Genomic DNA, 14,506 nt, shown 5'->3' on the forward strand with positions numbered 1-14,506 from the left:
TTGGGGGAAAAGGTTCACTCGCCAGCGAGGAGTAGGATAAAAGAATGAGAATGAGAGAGAGAGAGAGAGAGAGAGAGAGACAGACTGAGTGAGTGAGTGTCTGCTAAAAAGAGCGAATCATTCCAACAAAAGACCACAAGATGGGATGTCTTGATGCATGGGATGAAGCAGGGGTTGGTAAAGTAACCAATCATAGTTAATAGCAAGACACTCTTTGAGGTCGGGGCCAAGACGACCCGGTCGCGGATGCGTCTCGTTGGTTGAAACAAGTGCAACTTATAGACAAGGGACCAATTGATGTATTCTTTAAGCGCGCGGTATATTATATCCCAAGTTCCCAACAGTCACAGCACATATGACTACTAATCTATCTATAGTGAGCTGATTGCATGGCATATATTTTTTTATTTTATTTTATTTATTTTTTCACTCTCTATTACTTGTATCATCAATAACAACTCTATTGTTTTCATTCCCCCTGGCACCATCTCAGATCTGTTTCATCCCTCGGTCGATGGCCCGATGTAACCATGGTAAAACCCTCAGACTCAAACATCCAAACAACAGGGTGATGCAGATTTCTCGATTAAACCCCTGTAAAACACACGGTTTCTTATGTATAGCATTGATTACTATTTCTTGGCTTGACCATTTCTTGGCTCATCCGAAACTTGTTACCTTCTCCTTATTATCGTTCTTCCCTCTCTGTCGGGTTCATCTCAAGCCGGCCCATATTTTTCAGTTCAAGTTACAGGTGGACTCACTTTGTAGGGCATTGGAATAGGGCTTTGCCTTATCTTGTGCAAGTACCTTTTAGTTTGAATTGCACCTGTCATCACAGAAAAGTACTTCTGGCCTGTGAATTGAATCTTGGCAGTGATGGTTAAGAACTGCGCCATTGAACCATAACATCTCTGATAAGGCTGATTTAACATTCATCTAGGTATTGACCAGTATTATATGACTCACCTACCAAATTCTCAATCAACACTCACCTATCACTTAGTCTGGGCAATTATCTGGAACCATCCATCTGAGAGTGCACGTCTTACAAGTTTCATTGTCACAAATATACAGATTATAGATTTTTATTTCAACCTTTAGGGTAGAATAATATTGACTGGTCTACGAATATCGTCTATAGGTAGTGTTCTTGTTAATCGTCAAATTTTCTAATAACCCAAGTATATACTCGAGGTTATTTATTGCCACTGCCTGTAGTTCATGCCATTCATGCCATTCATACCATTCATACCATTCATGCCATTCATGCCATTCATGACATTCATACCGTTCATGATATTCATAACATTGATGCCATTGGTGCCATTGGTGCCATTGGTGCCATTCTGCCAGTACCTGTAGTTCATGGCATTCATACCATTGATGCCATTCATGCCATTCATGCCATTCATGCCATTCATGCCATTCATGCCATTCATACCGTTCATGATATTCATAACATTGATGCCATTAGTGCCATTGGTGCCATTGGTGCCATTCTGCCAGTACCTGTAGTTCATGGCATTCATACCATTCATGCCATTCATGCCATTCATGACATTCATACCGTTCATGATATTCATAACATTGATGCCATTGATGCCATTGGTGCCATTGGTGCCATTGGTGCCATTCTGCCAGTACCTGTAGTTCATGGCATTCATGTTCTCTGCCTCTTCCTCTTGTTTCTTCTGGCGTCTTCTCGCTAGCTCTTCTGCAATGAATCGTCGACCCTGGATCACCACAGCATTTCGTTGTTTTTCACTCAGTTTCAGTCGGTCAACAGTTTTCAACGTGCGCCGAGCTCTGAGGCGCTCCATGGCATCCCCAAGGTCGAACTCTGGTTCTTTGTCTTTTAGCTTTTTAGGAACCCTGTTCCTCTCTGGCTTTGGAATGCGGGCGTATGTCTTGATGATGCGATTCGTCTGTTGTTTGATGTTGTCTACTTTTGCCTCATCCAGTCCCCAATTCTCAGGCTTAAAGTCGATTTGGGGCGACTCTCCGTCGGCCAGCGCCCTTACTGCTTTTTCCTGAGAAGAACGGAGGGATTCCTTCATTATGGCGATGGGTCCCTCATCCGACGAGACAGGTGGTTGTGGTACAGGTGAGTTGGAGGAAGACTCCATTGCGGAAGGCTCTTGTGGTACAGGTGTATTGGAGGAAGACTCCATTGCGGAAGGCTCTAGAGCTGTTGACGGGTATGGGGACAACATCGTTGACCAGGAGAGAGGCTCATCTGCGGGAATATCTAGAGCTGTTGATGGGTTTGGGCGCAACCTCGGTGACCAGGGGAGAAGCTCATCTGCAGCTGTTGGTGAGCTTAGGGAAAACACCGGTAGGCAGGTGAGAGGCTCATCTGCGGGAACATCTGGAGCTGGTAATGAGTTTGGGGCCAACGTCGGTGATCCGAAGAGAGAATCCTCTTTGGGAACATCTGGAGCTGGTGGTGAGTTTGGGGGCAACGGTGATCCGAAGAGAGAATCCTCTTTGGGAACATCTGGAGCTGGTGGTGATTTTGGGGCCAACACCGGTGATCCGAAGAGAGAATCCTCTTTGGGAACATCTAGAGCTGGTGATGAGCCTGATAATGGTAACAGGAATCTGAAGACAGACTCCTCGACGGAAAGATCCTTGGGAGACATATTGTTTGTATGTGACATCGATGTTAGGTAGGACCACAAAGTGTTTGTCTCGTACTTATATGTGATTCTAAAACCTAACAGTGGCTTTGTTTGTTAGTTATGTTTGGATAACTTGAGATTTGTGAAGTGCTGGGGATGCAACAGGGCAAATCCTTTTGTGCAGTTGACAGATGAAGAGGAGGGAATGTAAGTGGAAGGGGAACACTCTCCTGCCCTTTTTATAGTCGTGTATTTTCTTGAAGTTTATTGACGCGTATTAACGCGTTGAAGCTGGAATATTGTTTGGTGATTTCCGAGGCGTAAGTCCCAAAGTATACATAGAAAATCAACTCAATCTAGGTATATATCATGACTCATAAAGTTAGCTTGATCCGCCACCTCTGTATCGTGTCGAGTTCTTTTGCCATATTGCAATAGAGTTTTGTGAGATTGATCTTTGAACCAGGCATCTAACATAAAACCCAAGCCTGCTGAACTTTGGTTGATAAATGCGAATATTAAATCAGCCTTACAATGAGAATATGGTTCAATGGTGCAGCTCATATCAATTGCAATATTTCTATTTTGATTAACCTAAATTATCCATAACTCAGACCCTCATCCAAGAGATGCACTCAAACTATCACACCTTTCATTCTTTCTCCCACTAATTCTGAAAATCTAAGCCAAGAACCTTGATAAAATATTCAATTTGATCCCAAACCCTGCCGTCCTAAACACCGAAACTAACGTACTAATGTCGTAGGTGTCGTGGAGTACTATCTTGAAATGCATTATTCATCTGCGCATACTGCCATTCCCTAGACTCCGGTGTGCGAGAACTCCCCCACAGGTATTTCATAGCTGAAGGTGGAGGACCATAGATCACCATCGGCCTACTTCCACTACTACTGAGACGCCAAGAACGTCTAGTAGAACGGGATGATGGTAAGACTGGGGTCGGGTAATCACCTCGGGTTGAGGGAGGTTTGGGTTTGTGATTGAGACAGTAGTCTTCATATCCGTCAATCTTAGGGAGACCGCACTCGGGCTGTAAGCATGCCTCCTTCCGACAGTAACCATTTTTGATCTTGGCTAGATTCTGACAATCGTCGTTGACACAGCGGTGATCAAAACAGAAAGGGGATCTCGAACCGCGGGTTCGGGCTTCTCGATTACAGCCTTGTAGTCCACAAGTATGTCGAGGGCACCTCTGGAAGTTGAAACCCTTGGAGTCAACGAAAGAACTTCTACATTCTGTGATGGAACACTTGTCTAGGACAGAAGTTAGCCTCGGAACTAAATAAGAGAGAAATACGTACGTTTGTGACAGAACCGTGTGCCAGGGGCACGATCGAGGTCCCTGTGTCGCTTGCAGCTTGGAATAGAGCACTCGTGCTCGGCGCAAAACGAGGATCCCGTCTCGACGATGCCATGACATCGTGTCATCTTGCATTGACAATGGTAGGCGCAAAACTTCTTCGGATTGTTGTTGGAATCCAAGTCCACATGTCTAGTACACCCTGACGAGGCGCACGCCTGATGGTGACGGCATTTGTCTTTACTCCGACCCGAGGCCAATGTCTTGTGAATGCAGTGGGGATGCTGGCAAGAGTGTTTGCCGCAGTAGTATTTCGAACTTCGATCCGAAGAGCAGTTCGAAACCTCGCATTTGTTCTCCTTGGCGTGATCTTCACAGTGTTTGGTGTTTGAGTCGCGTTGATGTTTGTAGCAGCCATCTGTCTTGCAACGATCTGATTTACGTTAGTGCCGAGCTTGAGAATATCGGGTACATGGAACTTACGCTCTGAGCAAAGCCACAGCTTTGTGTTTCCCTTTGAGAAACGGAAAGAGTCGTCTTCTTCTGATATTCTTTTGCTGCATCCGAGGTGGCCACAAACTGCGTCTATATATATCAGTATCTTCCGTGAAAAAGACAACTTGGAACACACGATATTCACAAAACCTCTCCTTGTCTTCCGACGGCGTGCGGCATTTGTAAGAAGCATGACAGCTGTCTGATGACTTGTTAGCAATTTCTCTTAGCATTAAACGCTATACTCACGTTTCGAGCAGTAAAAGGAACTCTTATCACTGCTTTCATAGTACGCTACCTCTCTATCGCAATGCCTCCTTCGACACTTTCGAAGCGATCGATAACTACTCCCACTACTGGAACGAAAAGGCATAGTGAGGAGGAGTACGGCGTGTGATTGATGGAAGATATTGTGCTATCAGGATCGAACAAAACTGCCAGAAGAAGTTTTGGAATTGATATATCGCTCAACAGGTTTGCGTTCTTGAAGTTGATGAGACAAAATGTTCGTATGAATATCCAATGCTTGACGAAACAGGACTCGAACTGAAAGATTGCTATCCGATGGGTAGTTCAACAGCAGGTTGGCCGAGGTTTATATATCGCCAGCAGAGGCTCTGGTATAAGATGACAGTCGCTCGAATGGATTGAGCCGCAGCCGTAGTTCGCTTGCAACTTTATATACTTTGTCTTGTGTTGCCTGGTTTAAGCTTTCGTTACACCTTGGTTCTCTTTGCACGCCTTTTAGCAAAACGTGGGCTCGTTACACCTCGGAAGCTGATGCGGCTTGCCAGGCGATGGAGACTGGCTGCCTATTGAGTGACGTGCTTTGCTAATGGCTGCCGTTCCGAAAGTGTATAGTTAGAACGGGTTCCCCAAACTTGACTTTCTGGGATAGAGATTAGTAAAGATGCTGCCAATAATGGCAATAGGGTCGCAAATCAAAATCAAATGAAGATTGAATAGATTCCACTTGGAAACACGATGGAGAACACTTTCAACCATGTTTGTGACCTGTTCCTTTGTCCTCTGCTTCCATTCATTGTTGAATTACAACTTTCTAGAGAAACTGGTTATGGTATGCAGATAGTGACCACAATCACCGCATGACCATACTGCCAAACTATGACAATGGGTCAGCCAGAGCTCGTCTCGAGTTGTCTCGGGCATCCAGGCTTGCTCTCAAACAGCTCTTGCCTTGGGCGAACCAGTGTTTCATGGAAACAATGACGTTGAAGCCTAAATGTTTGATGAGCCTCGTTATGGCTGTATTTCCCGCAGTTGCACGTTATGCGTTGTACCTGATTCCGTTTGTCGAACACTATTTTCATCCCAAATTCCTGGCACAACTCAAAAGTTTCTGACGCTGAGACTTTGAGGCTCTTCTCTTGGAACGACAAAGCAAACCGGGCGATGCTGTGGACTGTTTGCGATGCGCAGGAACCGTAGACGAAGATAACGGTGATCGGTGTTGCCGGAGGAATGGAACAAACGTTCAAATGACCAGCGAACGACTGCAAGTCTGTGATTGTGTAAGTAAAATTCTAGTTCAAAGAACTGACTCAACTCTTTTTGTGTTGCAGCTTCGCCAAGGATCAGCCAAGCAGTGACTAGACCAGACATTTCTATCCCATGGTAGATGGGCTGAGGTTTTGCGTTTAGTCCTACTTCTCTTTACTGATCCAGTCGTATATGCCGCTCCATGGCTGGGTCATGATTGGCGATAGATCAGGCAGCTTCTTCAAGGTCAGCTGAGGCCTCGAGAGGCGATTTAGGGGTAAATGCATCCGAATTGCTGATAAGAATGATGAACACGACTTACAAAGCGATTTGTATGATTTGGAAACATGTAAATCTCATCATTGCAGTTATGAAAATCAAGTTATTTCTTGTAGAAATGGTTGAGGAAATGGGATCGTGGAATAAACAAAACAGTGTATTTGGTAGAGGAAATGATGCAAGTTCTATCTAGATGGGTTATCCAACCAAATCACGTACGCTAGCTCACTACAGTTCCTTCTTTCCATTCTCCAGGCTGCGAGTTCCACCTTCAACCCAGATTGTCAACTGCTCCCCCCTTCTTTCCTAACCTCATTTTCAATCCTAAACTCAACAAAATTGGCATTTGCACCTAAGTCATGATGTTCTCCCAGATTCTGGATCGTTCCAAGTCTCTGATGCAAGGTTGCGCGAGTTCAACTCTGGTATCGACTTTGTCTCACGTCGCGATCTTCGCTGCCACAGGTAAACATGCATCCCATCCCCAATCTCTACAGCAAAGGTAGCATGGGACTGTATCATACAATGCAGTTACGTGACTCTTCGCCTGTAATTACTTCTATTAGCAAAAGAGTGTAACCAGGTCCAAGGCAGACTTACTTGCCGTGTTGCCGAAAGGAAATACAATGTGCTAAGATCGACGCAGCTGGAGTCGGCAAGGCATCTAGTCTGACGGCCGAAACAGTCTCACCCATCGTCTCAAAGCATCTCATCGCTGTTGCGAACAAGATGTTTGATCACCGTACTAGTGTCGTTGCTGCATCAAAGGACAAAGATCAGGATCGAAAACTCTCCTACATCGGAGGCCTGAACAAGCAAACCATCAGCAGACAGACTGGTGAAGAATGGTTCGCCCTCATCCAACAGAGGTACAAGAAAAGGCTGCAGGAATAACAGGTAACCGAAGTACTGATCTGTTGCAGACAATCCACAACTTGGCTCACCAAGATGTCCTCGCCTATCAACCCTACTTCCAATGCATATCAGTCATACGCAAACTCAGCATCAAACACGACAAAGATGGTGCTCACCTTGACAAGCAAGACAGTGAACCACTGATTCTTGCAAGATTTCGGGTCCTCCGCGATCTGTCTCTGTCTCTCGAAGACCATCGATATTTTGGAACGAGGACCCGAGTGCATTTAAATATGACCTTGATTATTACACAATGTACTCCCTTCTACCTTCGCAACATTTACCAGCTTGGGATCACTATCATCTGCGTGTCGAGGGCTTGAGTTTGCCCGACGTGATATATGATGAAAACTAAGGAATTTCCAGCCAGTCAGTATCCTTGTTAAGCGACTGTGCACCCAGCTGATCTCAACGATAGGCATACCTCGAATATCATCTTTTTGATTGCTACTCAAAACCAGTTATCGGTCCGATTGGAATCACTCAGGCGGGAAGCGGCATATTTGCCCTTTATTTGGGCGAAAGGTTTAGAGATAAACATACAACGTAGTACCAGGACGTTAATGTGCTCTTTCGGTAGGACTTACTCTTTTCTCTGCTCTTCCTATAGACAATGTGCTGACGTCCATTCCACCGGCAGTTATTTTGTACCATCAAGTGACAACTTACATCACGAGCTTCACACATTTAGTGTCGGCAGATATCTATTAGATACGACGTGAATCAATCTAAGTGTGTTTTTGACGAAGGATCTAACAGAACATCTGGGCACCATGTTGGCTGGTAACTACCACCTGAAATTGCTTTGATATCACTGCTATGTGGTTGGCATCCTGTATTGATACGGGTGATGCTCAGCATCATAGGGGTTACTTCGTTTATGGATTGAACGTTACGGACGTACATGCACAGGCTTGTGATCATGTTTCTTGACCGGTAGATTGTGATCTGCCTAATATCAACTCGATTCCCTCAAACATCTATCTTGACAAACTTGACGTGAAAACCTGATCAATTTGCTAAACATCATCACGAACTTCAGTCACAGGCAAGAACCGATATCAACGCAACATCTACTACACAGGTGTGTCATTCTTCAATTTGGTCATGCTTCATCAAGACGCGTGTCTCAGGTGTGGAACACAAACCATGTGACCGCCCACTGACGTTTTGTCTCAGAAGCAGCCTCAATGCTTGTTCCGCATTATCTACCCCCTGCCTACCGTGGCGGTGTTGGCCGCCTTGCGGAGAATGTTCTTTTCATGGGACTGCCGAAATTCAAGGCAGAAGAGCAAAAGTGCAAGCATTGCAAGAAGAAGCTGCCATCTTCGAACCAGCTAGTTGTTGCATTTGAACACAGAAACAGCGGTTTGTGCATGACTGTCAGGCCTATAACACCAAAGCCACCAAAGGACAAGAGAAAGATTAGCGATTAGTTTGGATTGCGGCAAGGATCTACAGAAACAAATGTTCGTTGCAACTATCTCTATTGGGCTATACTTGCGAGCCATCTTCTAACGCCTACTTACTTATAGCTCATTGTCATTCGTGCACATGGCATTGGTGCTGTTAGACCGGGGGTCCATCCATGAGAAGCAAGCCGGTACTTGGTCCTGTATGTCAAGGATGTAGAGAATGCTAAAGCATCATCGGTCTCCCCGAAAACCGTCATAATTTTCAATGCTGCCACAGATATCATAGCATACTTAAAGCTCCAGTTTCGTTTCCTGTGCCGTATAGGAGAAGACGGGGCCAGCTATACTTTCGAACAACTGCCAGGGTTTAGCTATGCCGCCAGTTGTCTGCGTTGCACTGAATTCATCATTCCTGCCTTTCGTTCGACGTGTACTGATCTATGACTCATCCTAGGTTTCCCGAACGAAACACCGACACTTGAGACCGGTCTTTGCCTCCTCTCCCCCTTATATTAGCATCTTTCTCAACGATACATTCCGAAGCCATATCTGCCTTACCAATGGCACTCTCCCCAATTGCAGAATCAACAACATTGTAACTCGACAAGATCTCAAGGACGGAACCTCAAGTTGGCTCACGCTTCACTGTAACTGGTGTAGTTCTAGGATTTACTCCTTAGAATTCAGTTGACGACCTTTCTCTGACAGACGATCCGGTGTCGCAGTCTAGAACCAGACCAGTGCTCCTGAACTTCTAATTCCATTGCTCAATGACCCAACAACTACCACGCTCTACCTCTACTGGTGCCGAGAAACACTGAAAGGTATCGCCAGCATATTTTAGTCCTGTTATCCCTGGACGAGTACAGGGTCACGACAAAAGTACGGCACGTGCAGTGCATTTGTATTCCTGACGTCCACACGATACACATCTACTGCGATCCGAGTGAGATTGTCACAAGCAACGCACAGTTTCCATGATTTGATGGTTCTACTGTACAAGATTGAAGTATGCTCTCGACTGGATGCCAGCCACAGACTCTTGATAGCCTCTATTGTACCAGTGGATCACACACGGAGACGAAACCCCAAGTCCGACGTCCTGTCCTTATACATATAGGAACGTCGGATAGACCCAAAGATATCAGAAGGAAAACAGCTGGAGATCATCATGTATGCCCTGCAAACAAGGGGAAGACCAATCAACCTCTTGTCTCTAGCCAGTGGCCGTAATATGAGAATTGGCAAGAGTATTCTAGGAAGACGAATCTCTGGTTTCTCTATTATTACGCCGACTGCGGCATCGGATAACTCTGATGTCTAATACTCGAGCCGTCCCCGATAATTTCCCAAACCCACAGTGTTAAATAAGAGGGATGCTTATCTCAAGGTCAACAGGAGAGCTATAGCTTTACTTTGCTATGGGATAATGTCCATAATAGTTCCATATACGTGGTAGAGAGTACAGTGTCTCTTCGAGAAGCTATACAGGAGACAGAAGTCGTATAACCATTGGGAACCCGGTTTATCGAGTCGCTCCTAAACAACTGTGCTGACTCCAAGTTGTCGCTGAGGCGACAGTATCTCAGTGTCTACATGCGAATATTGTTACTCTAGGATCTCTGATCTCAACTCTTCTCTGGCGTCTATATGAGACAAGTTCAATTCTCTCGTGACCAAGTCTGTCTTCTCCAACAGTTCATCATCTGGCATGGCGTCTAGGACGCCAAGGTATCACAAAAAGGGCTCGAAACCCAGCATCGCTATATGGGCAATCCACACGAATTTGTTACAGAGATGAATAGGTTATTAATAGGCCCTTCATGTATATGAAGGGTTTCCAGCTGGAGACTGAATTGACGGAATTGAGGATGAAAAGGGGAGCCTGGGGAAGAGATAGGGGGGAGCGTCGGCAGTAATGGCGAGTATTCTGAGGCAATACCTCGAATAATGTATTCTACTTTATATAATAAACATCACCAGCATGGGAATCACATTATGAACATATGTATGAACGAAAATTTTATTTTCACGCTTTGTCAAAATAATTATGCTGGCCATTGACGTGACTGGCTCAAGGTTGTTCTACCGTTTACATATCCGCAAATAACCTTTCAGCTTCAAGAATCGTATCCCATGGACTCCTTTTCCGCTACAGGTCGGCGCTCAGAGGCAGATTGCGAGAGCTGCTGCCAACCCAGATCTTCTTGGCGTGATCGGTGATCACCCAGTTCTGGGCATTGACGTCCCAGTTGCTCAGGTCACGGCGAGTAAGCTGAGCGGTGAATGTGGCACTCTCACCAGGAGCGATGTTCTCGAGACGCTCGAAACCACGGAGGACACGGATGGGCTCGTTCTCACCACCAAGGCTGACGTACAGCTGGGGAACCTCGTCAGAGGTAGCATCGCCAGTGTTGGTGATGGTCGCAGTGACAGTGTAAAGGACATCCCATAGCTGAGGGTTGCCGCCAGGAGCACCACCAGAAGGAAGACGTGGCTGAGAAGAACCATTGAGAGCGTTGGGAGGGAGGAACTCGTCGGCAGTGTCACCAAAGTTACCCTCGACATCGTTGGAAGCCTCTTGAGCGGAGGAAGAGGTGTTGAGGAAGGGGTAGATGAACTTGTAAATGTACCGAACGCCAGCAGGGAACTTGTAGTCATCCAGGTTCGTGCTAAAGTTACCGAACGTGGGAGCAGGAATGGTGTTTCCGACAGGGGCGCTGTAAGAGGAGTTGCTGACAGACTCGACCTTGAGATCAGAGTACTCAAAGGTGGTCCAGGACAGACCGAAACCGAACTCGTAGAGAGGAGCAGCAGAGTCGTTTGTGGCGCGCTTTCCGTTGGTGCTGGGGGATTGCTTATCAAAGTGACGGTAGTCGATGAAGTTACCCTCGGTGAAGTCCTCTTGGGGAGCACCCTCGCCGTTGTTGGCCTTGTAGAGAACCTCGGTGCCGTAGCTCTTGGCAGTGCGGCCCCAAGTAAAGACGGAACGTCCAGGGCTAGTCTTGCCGTAGAGGATGTCGGCAATGGCGTTACCAGTCTCCTGTCCAGGAACACCGGCCCAAACAATGGCGGTAATGTTGGGGTTGTTGTGCCACTCGGTCAGAAGAACGGGGCCGACAGTGTGGAGGACAACAATGGTGTTAGGGCAGATGGCTGAGACGTTCTTGATGAGCTCATCACCTTGGTTCCACAGAGTGAGGTTCTTGCGATCGCCGTAGTTGCCATCAACTTCGATGTAACCCTCGCCAGCATTGGCATTGGCAAAGACAATTGCGGTGACGTTGGGCTGGCTGACAAGAGCCTGTGTCTGGGGCCACTGGTTGTTGTTGAGGATGCTCTCATATCGACTGCCATCCTGAATAGCCTGGAGCGAGATACCTTGGTCAGGGGTGACGAGGTAGGGGAATTGAGAGGTTCCGGAACCCCAAGACATGGCAAGAGTACCGTCGTTGCAACCACGATCAGCGCAACCGTTGGGACCGGCGGGGTTAGGGCCAGCGTCCTCACCAATGACAGCAAGGAACTGGGGCTTCTTGAGAGGAAGAGAGCCAGAGTTCTTGAGGATGACGGTTCCCTTTGCGGCCGACTCACGAATATGGCGCTTGTGGTCGTGCTGCACATCAACTGCAAAGTTGACCTTTTCTCGGTTCTCTTGAGCGTAGGGCTGGACGAAACCATACTCATCACGAGTCCAAGCAGAGAAGTTGATATCAGGCTCCTCTTCAACAGATCGGCCAACCTTGAAGAAAGCGGCCATGATTCGGGTGGCCATGTCGTCGATTCTCCAAGCGGGAACGGTACCGTTGACAACAGCGAGAGTCAGGTTTCCACCCCAGAAGCTGAAGCCAGTGTTGAACTCGGTGTCACCGGGCATGGTCATGTCAAGACCGGCAACGGCGGAGGCGGCACCAGTGTGCTGAGCTTGCCAATCACTCATGACGAAACCCTGGAAACCCATCTCGTCCTTGAGGATTCCGTTGAGGAGCTTGGAGTTTTGGCAAGCGTATGAGTTGTTGACCTGGTTGTAAGAGCACATGACGGAGCCGACACCAGCGCGGATGGCATCGGCAAAGGGCCAGTTGTAGAGCTCGTGCATGGTCTTGTCATCGATGTTGGAAGACAGAGACTCTGAGATATTGAACTCGCGAGACTTGACGTCGCCTCGTTGGCGGAAGTGTTCTATGGAGGGTCAGCTTGTTCTTGTAGCCATTGAAGTGACTCCAACATACCTTGCTCGTTGGCGATGTAATGCTTAGCACAAGCAATGACTCCAGAGTCTTGGATGCCCTTGACAGTCTCAGCCATAGCATGGCCAGCGGCATAGGGGTCAACGGTGAAGCCTTCCCAGTTTCGTCCACCAGCAGCGTGACGACCAAGAGGGCCAGTGGCAGGGCCTAGAGCAATATCGATGCCCTTCTCCTTAAATTCGACACCCATCAATTTGCCTCGCTCGTACCAGAGGGCCTTACTCCAAGAAGCACCAGCGGTGACACCAGTGGGGAAGGCGCTGTTGTAATCAGAGAAGCGAATGCCGAGAGGACCATCCTGGAGACAGAGACCTCGCATACCAAGACGAGGGATGGATCCCACGTTACCTACACAACGCTCGCCCTGCCATCTGAACGGAGTTAGCTGGGGATTGGGGGCGTGTCTTGTCGGTTGTTACTTACCCAACACCAGTGGTCAAGTTGACCTTTTCCAAAAGAGTCAGTTGGGACACAAAGTCCTTTGCCTTGGCGTAGGCTTCCTCCCAGCCAGGAGCTTCAGGGTCCATCCATGGTGAAGGATAGTGAGGAGGAGAATAAGCGAGTGTGTCCCGCGTAACGAGCTTTTGAGTGTCAGTATAAAGACCAAGAACCTTTATTTCAGCAACCATCTCAGCTGGCGACCCAAGGAATGAGAGGCGCATCTTTGCGAGTAGATTGAGCGCCCCGTGAAGTGATTTAAATATCGGAACGGGATGCGAGAAGAATGTCAAGGCTACAAAGCCAGTCAAAAGCATAGAGAAGAACAAGAAAAGGGAAGAAGTAGAGAATGATGGCGATATAAGCGAGGACGAAAAGTTCAATGATCAGAAGCAGAGACATGATTGAGGCTTGTTTCTTTGTGTAGATGTCCGTTTGTAATACAAATATCGTGAGAAAAGAAAAATGGCTGTGGCCTGGCAAAAGTTGAGATGAGATGAAATGGAAGGAGTAGCTTACATTGACTCCTGCCAAAGTATCAGGGACTTGAGCGGCAGCTGCAGTATCAGTGCCAGCAGCCAAATAAACGGCTGCGGCAAGCCAATTGGCCTTCATCTTGTCGGTTTCTTGCTGTAGATATAACTAAAGCGACTGTAATAATATTTTGTGAGTAATTGAGGTTCAACAGAATGATAAATGCTTCTCTTCTCTATTTAAAGGAGGGCAAGCGAGGGAGGGAAATAGTGACTGACAGTCGTTTACAGGGCTAGTCCAATATATTGGAGGCTAGTTATAGACCCTGGAAGTTGTAATATTAAAGACGACGACACAAGATGTAGGTCAACATGAGGAAAAGAGGGAGAGGGAATAGTCAACTTTATATAAACCAGACAGTCAAAACATAAATAAATAAACGCACGACAGATGCTGTGGTCATTTTACTAAGTTCAGCGCACATCCATGCCATGAATGCATACTACCTTGAGTTTAAACCATGCAGACCAGACCAGAACAGACCACTCCACTGTAAAGTCTTTGCAAATCCCTTCCTTTAAGAGTTTAATCACACGCAAGACCGGTTCTATCTTCCTAGCTACCCGTGAGAAAGAGATGGATTACCCAAAAAATGGGGAGTTTATGAAAATCGTCATCCAAATTGTCTCTCTCCCTTTACCCCACAAATCAGCAAAAACACGCCGCTGGAGGGTCGATCATGGTTAGGATTGGACAATTGCTTTATTGAACAGGGTCTTGGGTCAATGGGTTTAT

The 14,506-nt window shown here is 46.8% G+C and overlaps 4 protein-coding genes across 4 annotated transcripts; 1 reads left to right on the plus strand and 3 right to left on the minus strand.

Annotated features, from left to right (window-relative positions):
* Nucleotides 1-1,202: 1,202 nt before the first annotated feature.
* On the minus strand, nt 1,203-2,645 carry FPOAC1_010310 (uncharacterized protein; the record flags this gene model as incomplete). Its single annotated transcript, XM_044854703.1, has 1 exon — nt 1,203-2,645. The coding sequence occupies one exon, from the start codon at nt 2,643-2,645 to the stop codon at nt 1,203-1,205; it is 1,443 nt and encodes a 480-aa protein (XP_044702016.1).
* Nucleotides 2,646-3,719: 1,074 nt separating this feature from the next.
* Nucleotides 3,720-4,728, minus strand: FPOAC1_010311 (uncharacterized protein; the record flags this gene model as incomplete). Its single annotated transcript, XM_044854704.1, has 5 exons — nt 3,720-3,899; nt 4,085-4,378; nt 4,429-4,530; nt 4,577-4,642; nt 4,690-4,728. 5 exons carry the CDS (start codon nt 4,726-4,728, stop codon nt 3,720-3,722), a joined length of 681 nt encoding a protein of 226 aa, XP_044702017.1.
* Nucleotides 4,729-6,581: 1,853 nt separating this feature from the next.
* On the plus strand, nt 6,582-8,570 carry FPOAC1_010312 (uncharacterized protein; the record flags this gene model as incomplete). Its single annotated transcript, XM_044854705.1, has 5 exons — nt 6,582-6,684; nt 6,866-7,088; nt 7,143-7,242; nt 7,289-7,457; nt 8,314-8,570. 5 exons carry the CDS (start codon nt 6,582-6,584, stop codon nt 8,568-8,570), a joined length of 852 nt encoding a protein of 283 aa, XP_044702018.1.
* Nucleotides 8,571-10,701: 2,131 nt separating this feature from the next.
* Nucleotides 10,702-13,852, minus strand: FPOAC1_010313 (uncharacterized protein; the record flags this gene model as incomplete). The annotated part of the gene is made up of 4 exons (XM_044854706.1): nt 10,702-12,731; nt 12,782-13,170; nt 13,223-13,380; nt 13,757-13,852. 4 exons carry the CDS (start codon nt 13,850-13,852, stop codon nt 10,702-10,704), a joined length of 2,673 nt encoding a protein of 890 aa, XP_044702019.1.
* Between the last annotated feature and the right edge of the window lie 654 nt (nt 13,853-14,506).

This window comes from Fusarium poae, chromosome 4 (assembly GCF_019609905.1).
Source record: "Fusarium poae strain DAOMC 252244 chromosome 4, whole genome shotgun sequence".
NCBI classification, from domain to species: Eukaryota; Fungi; Ascomycota; class Sordariomycetes; order Hypocreales; family Nectriaceae; genus Fusarium; species Fusarium poae.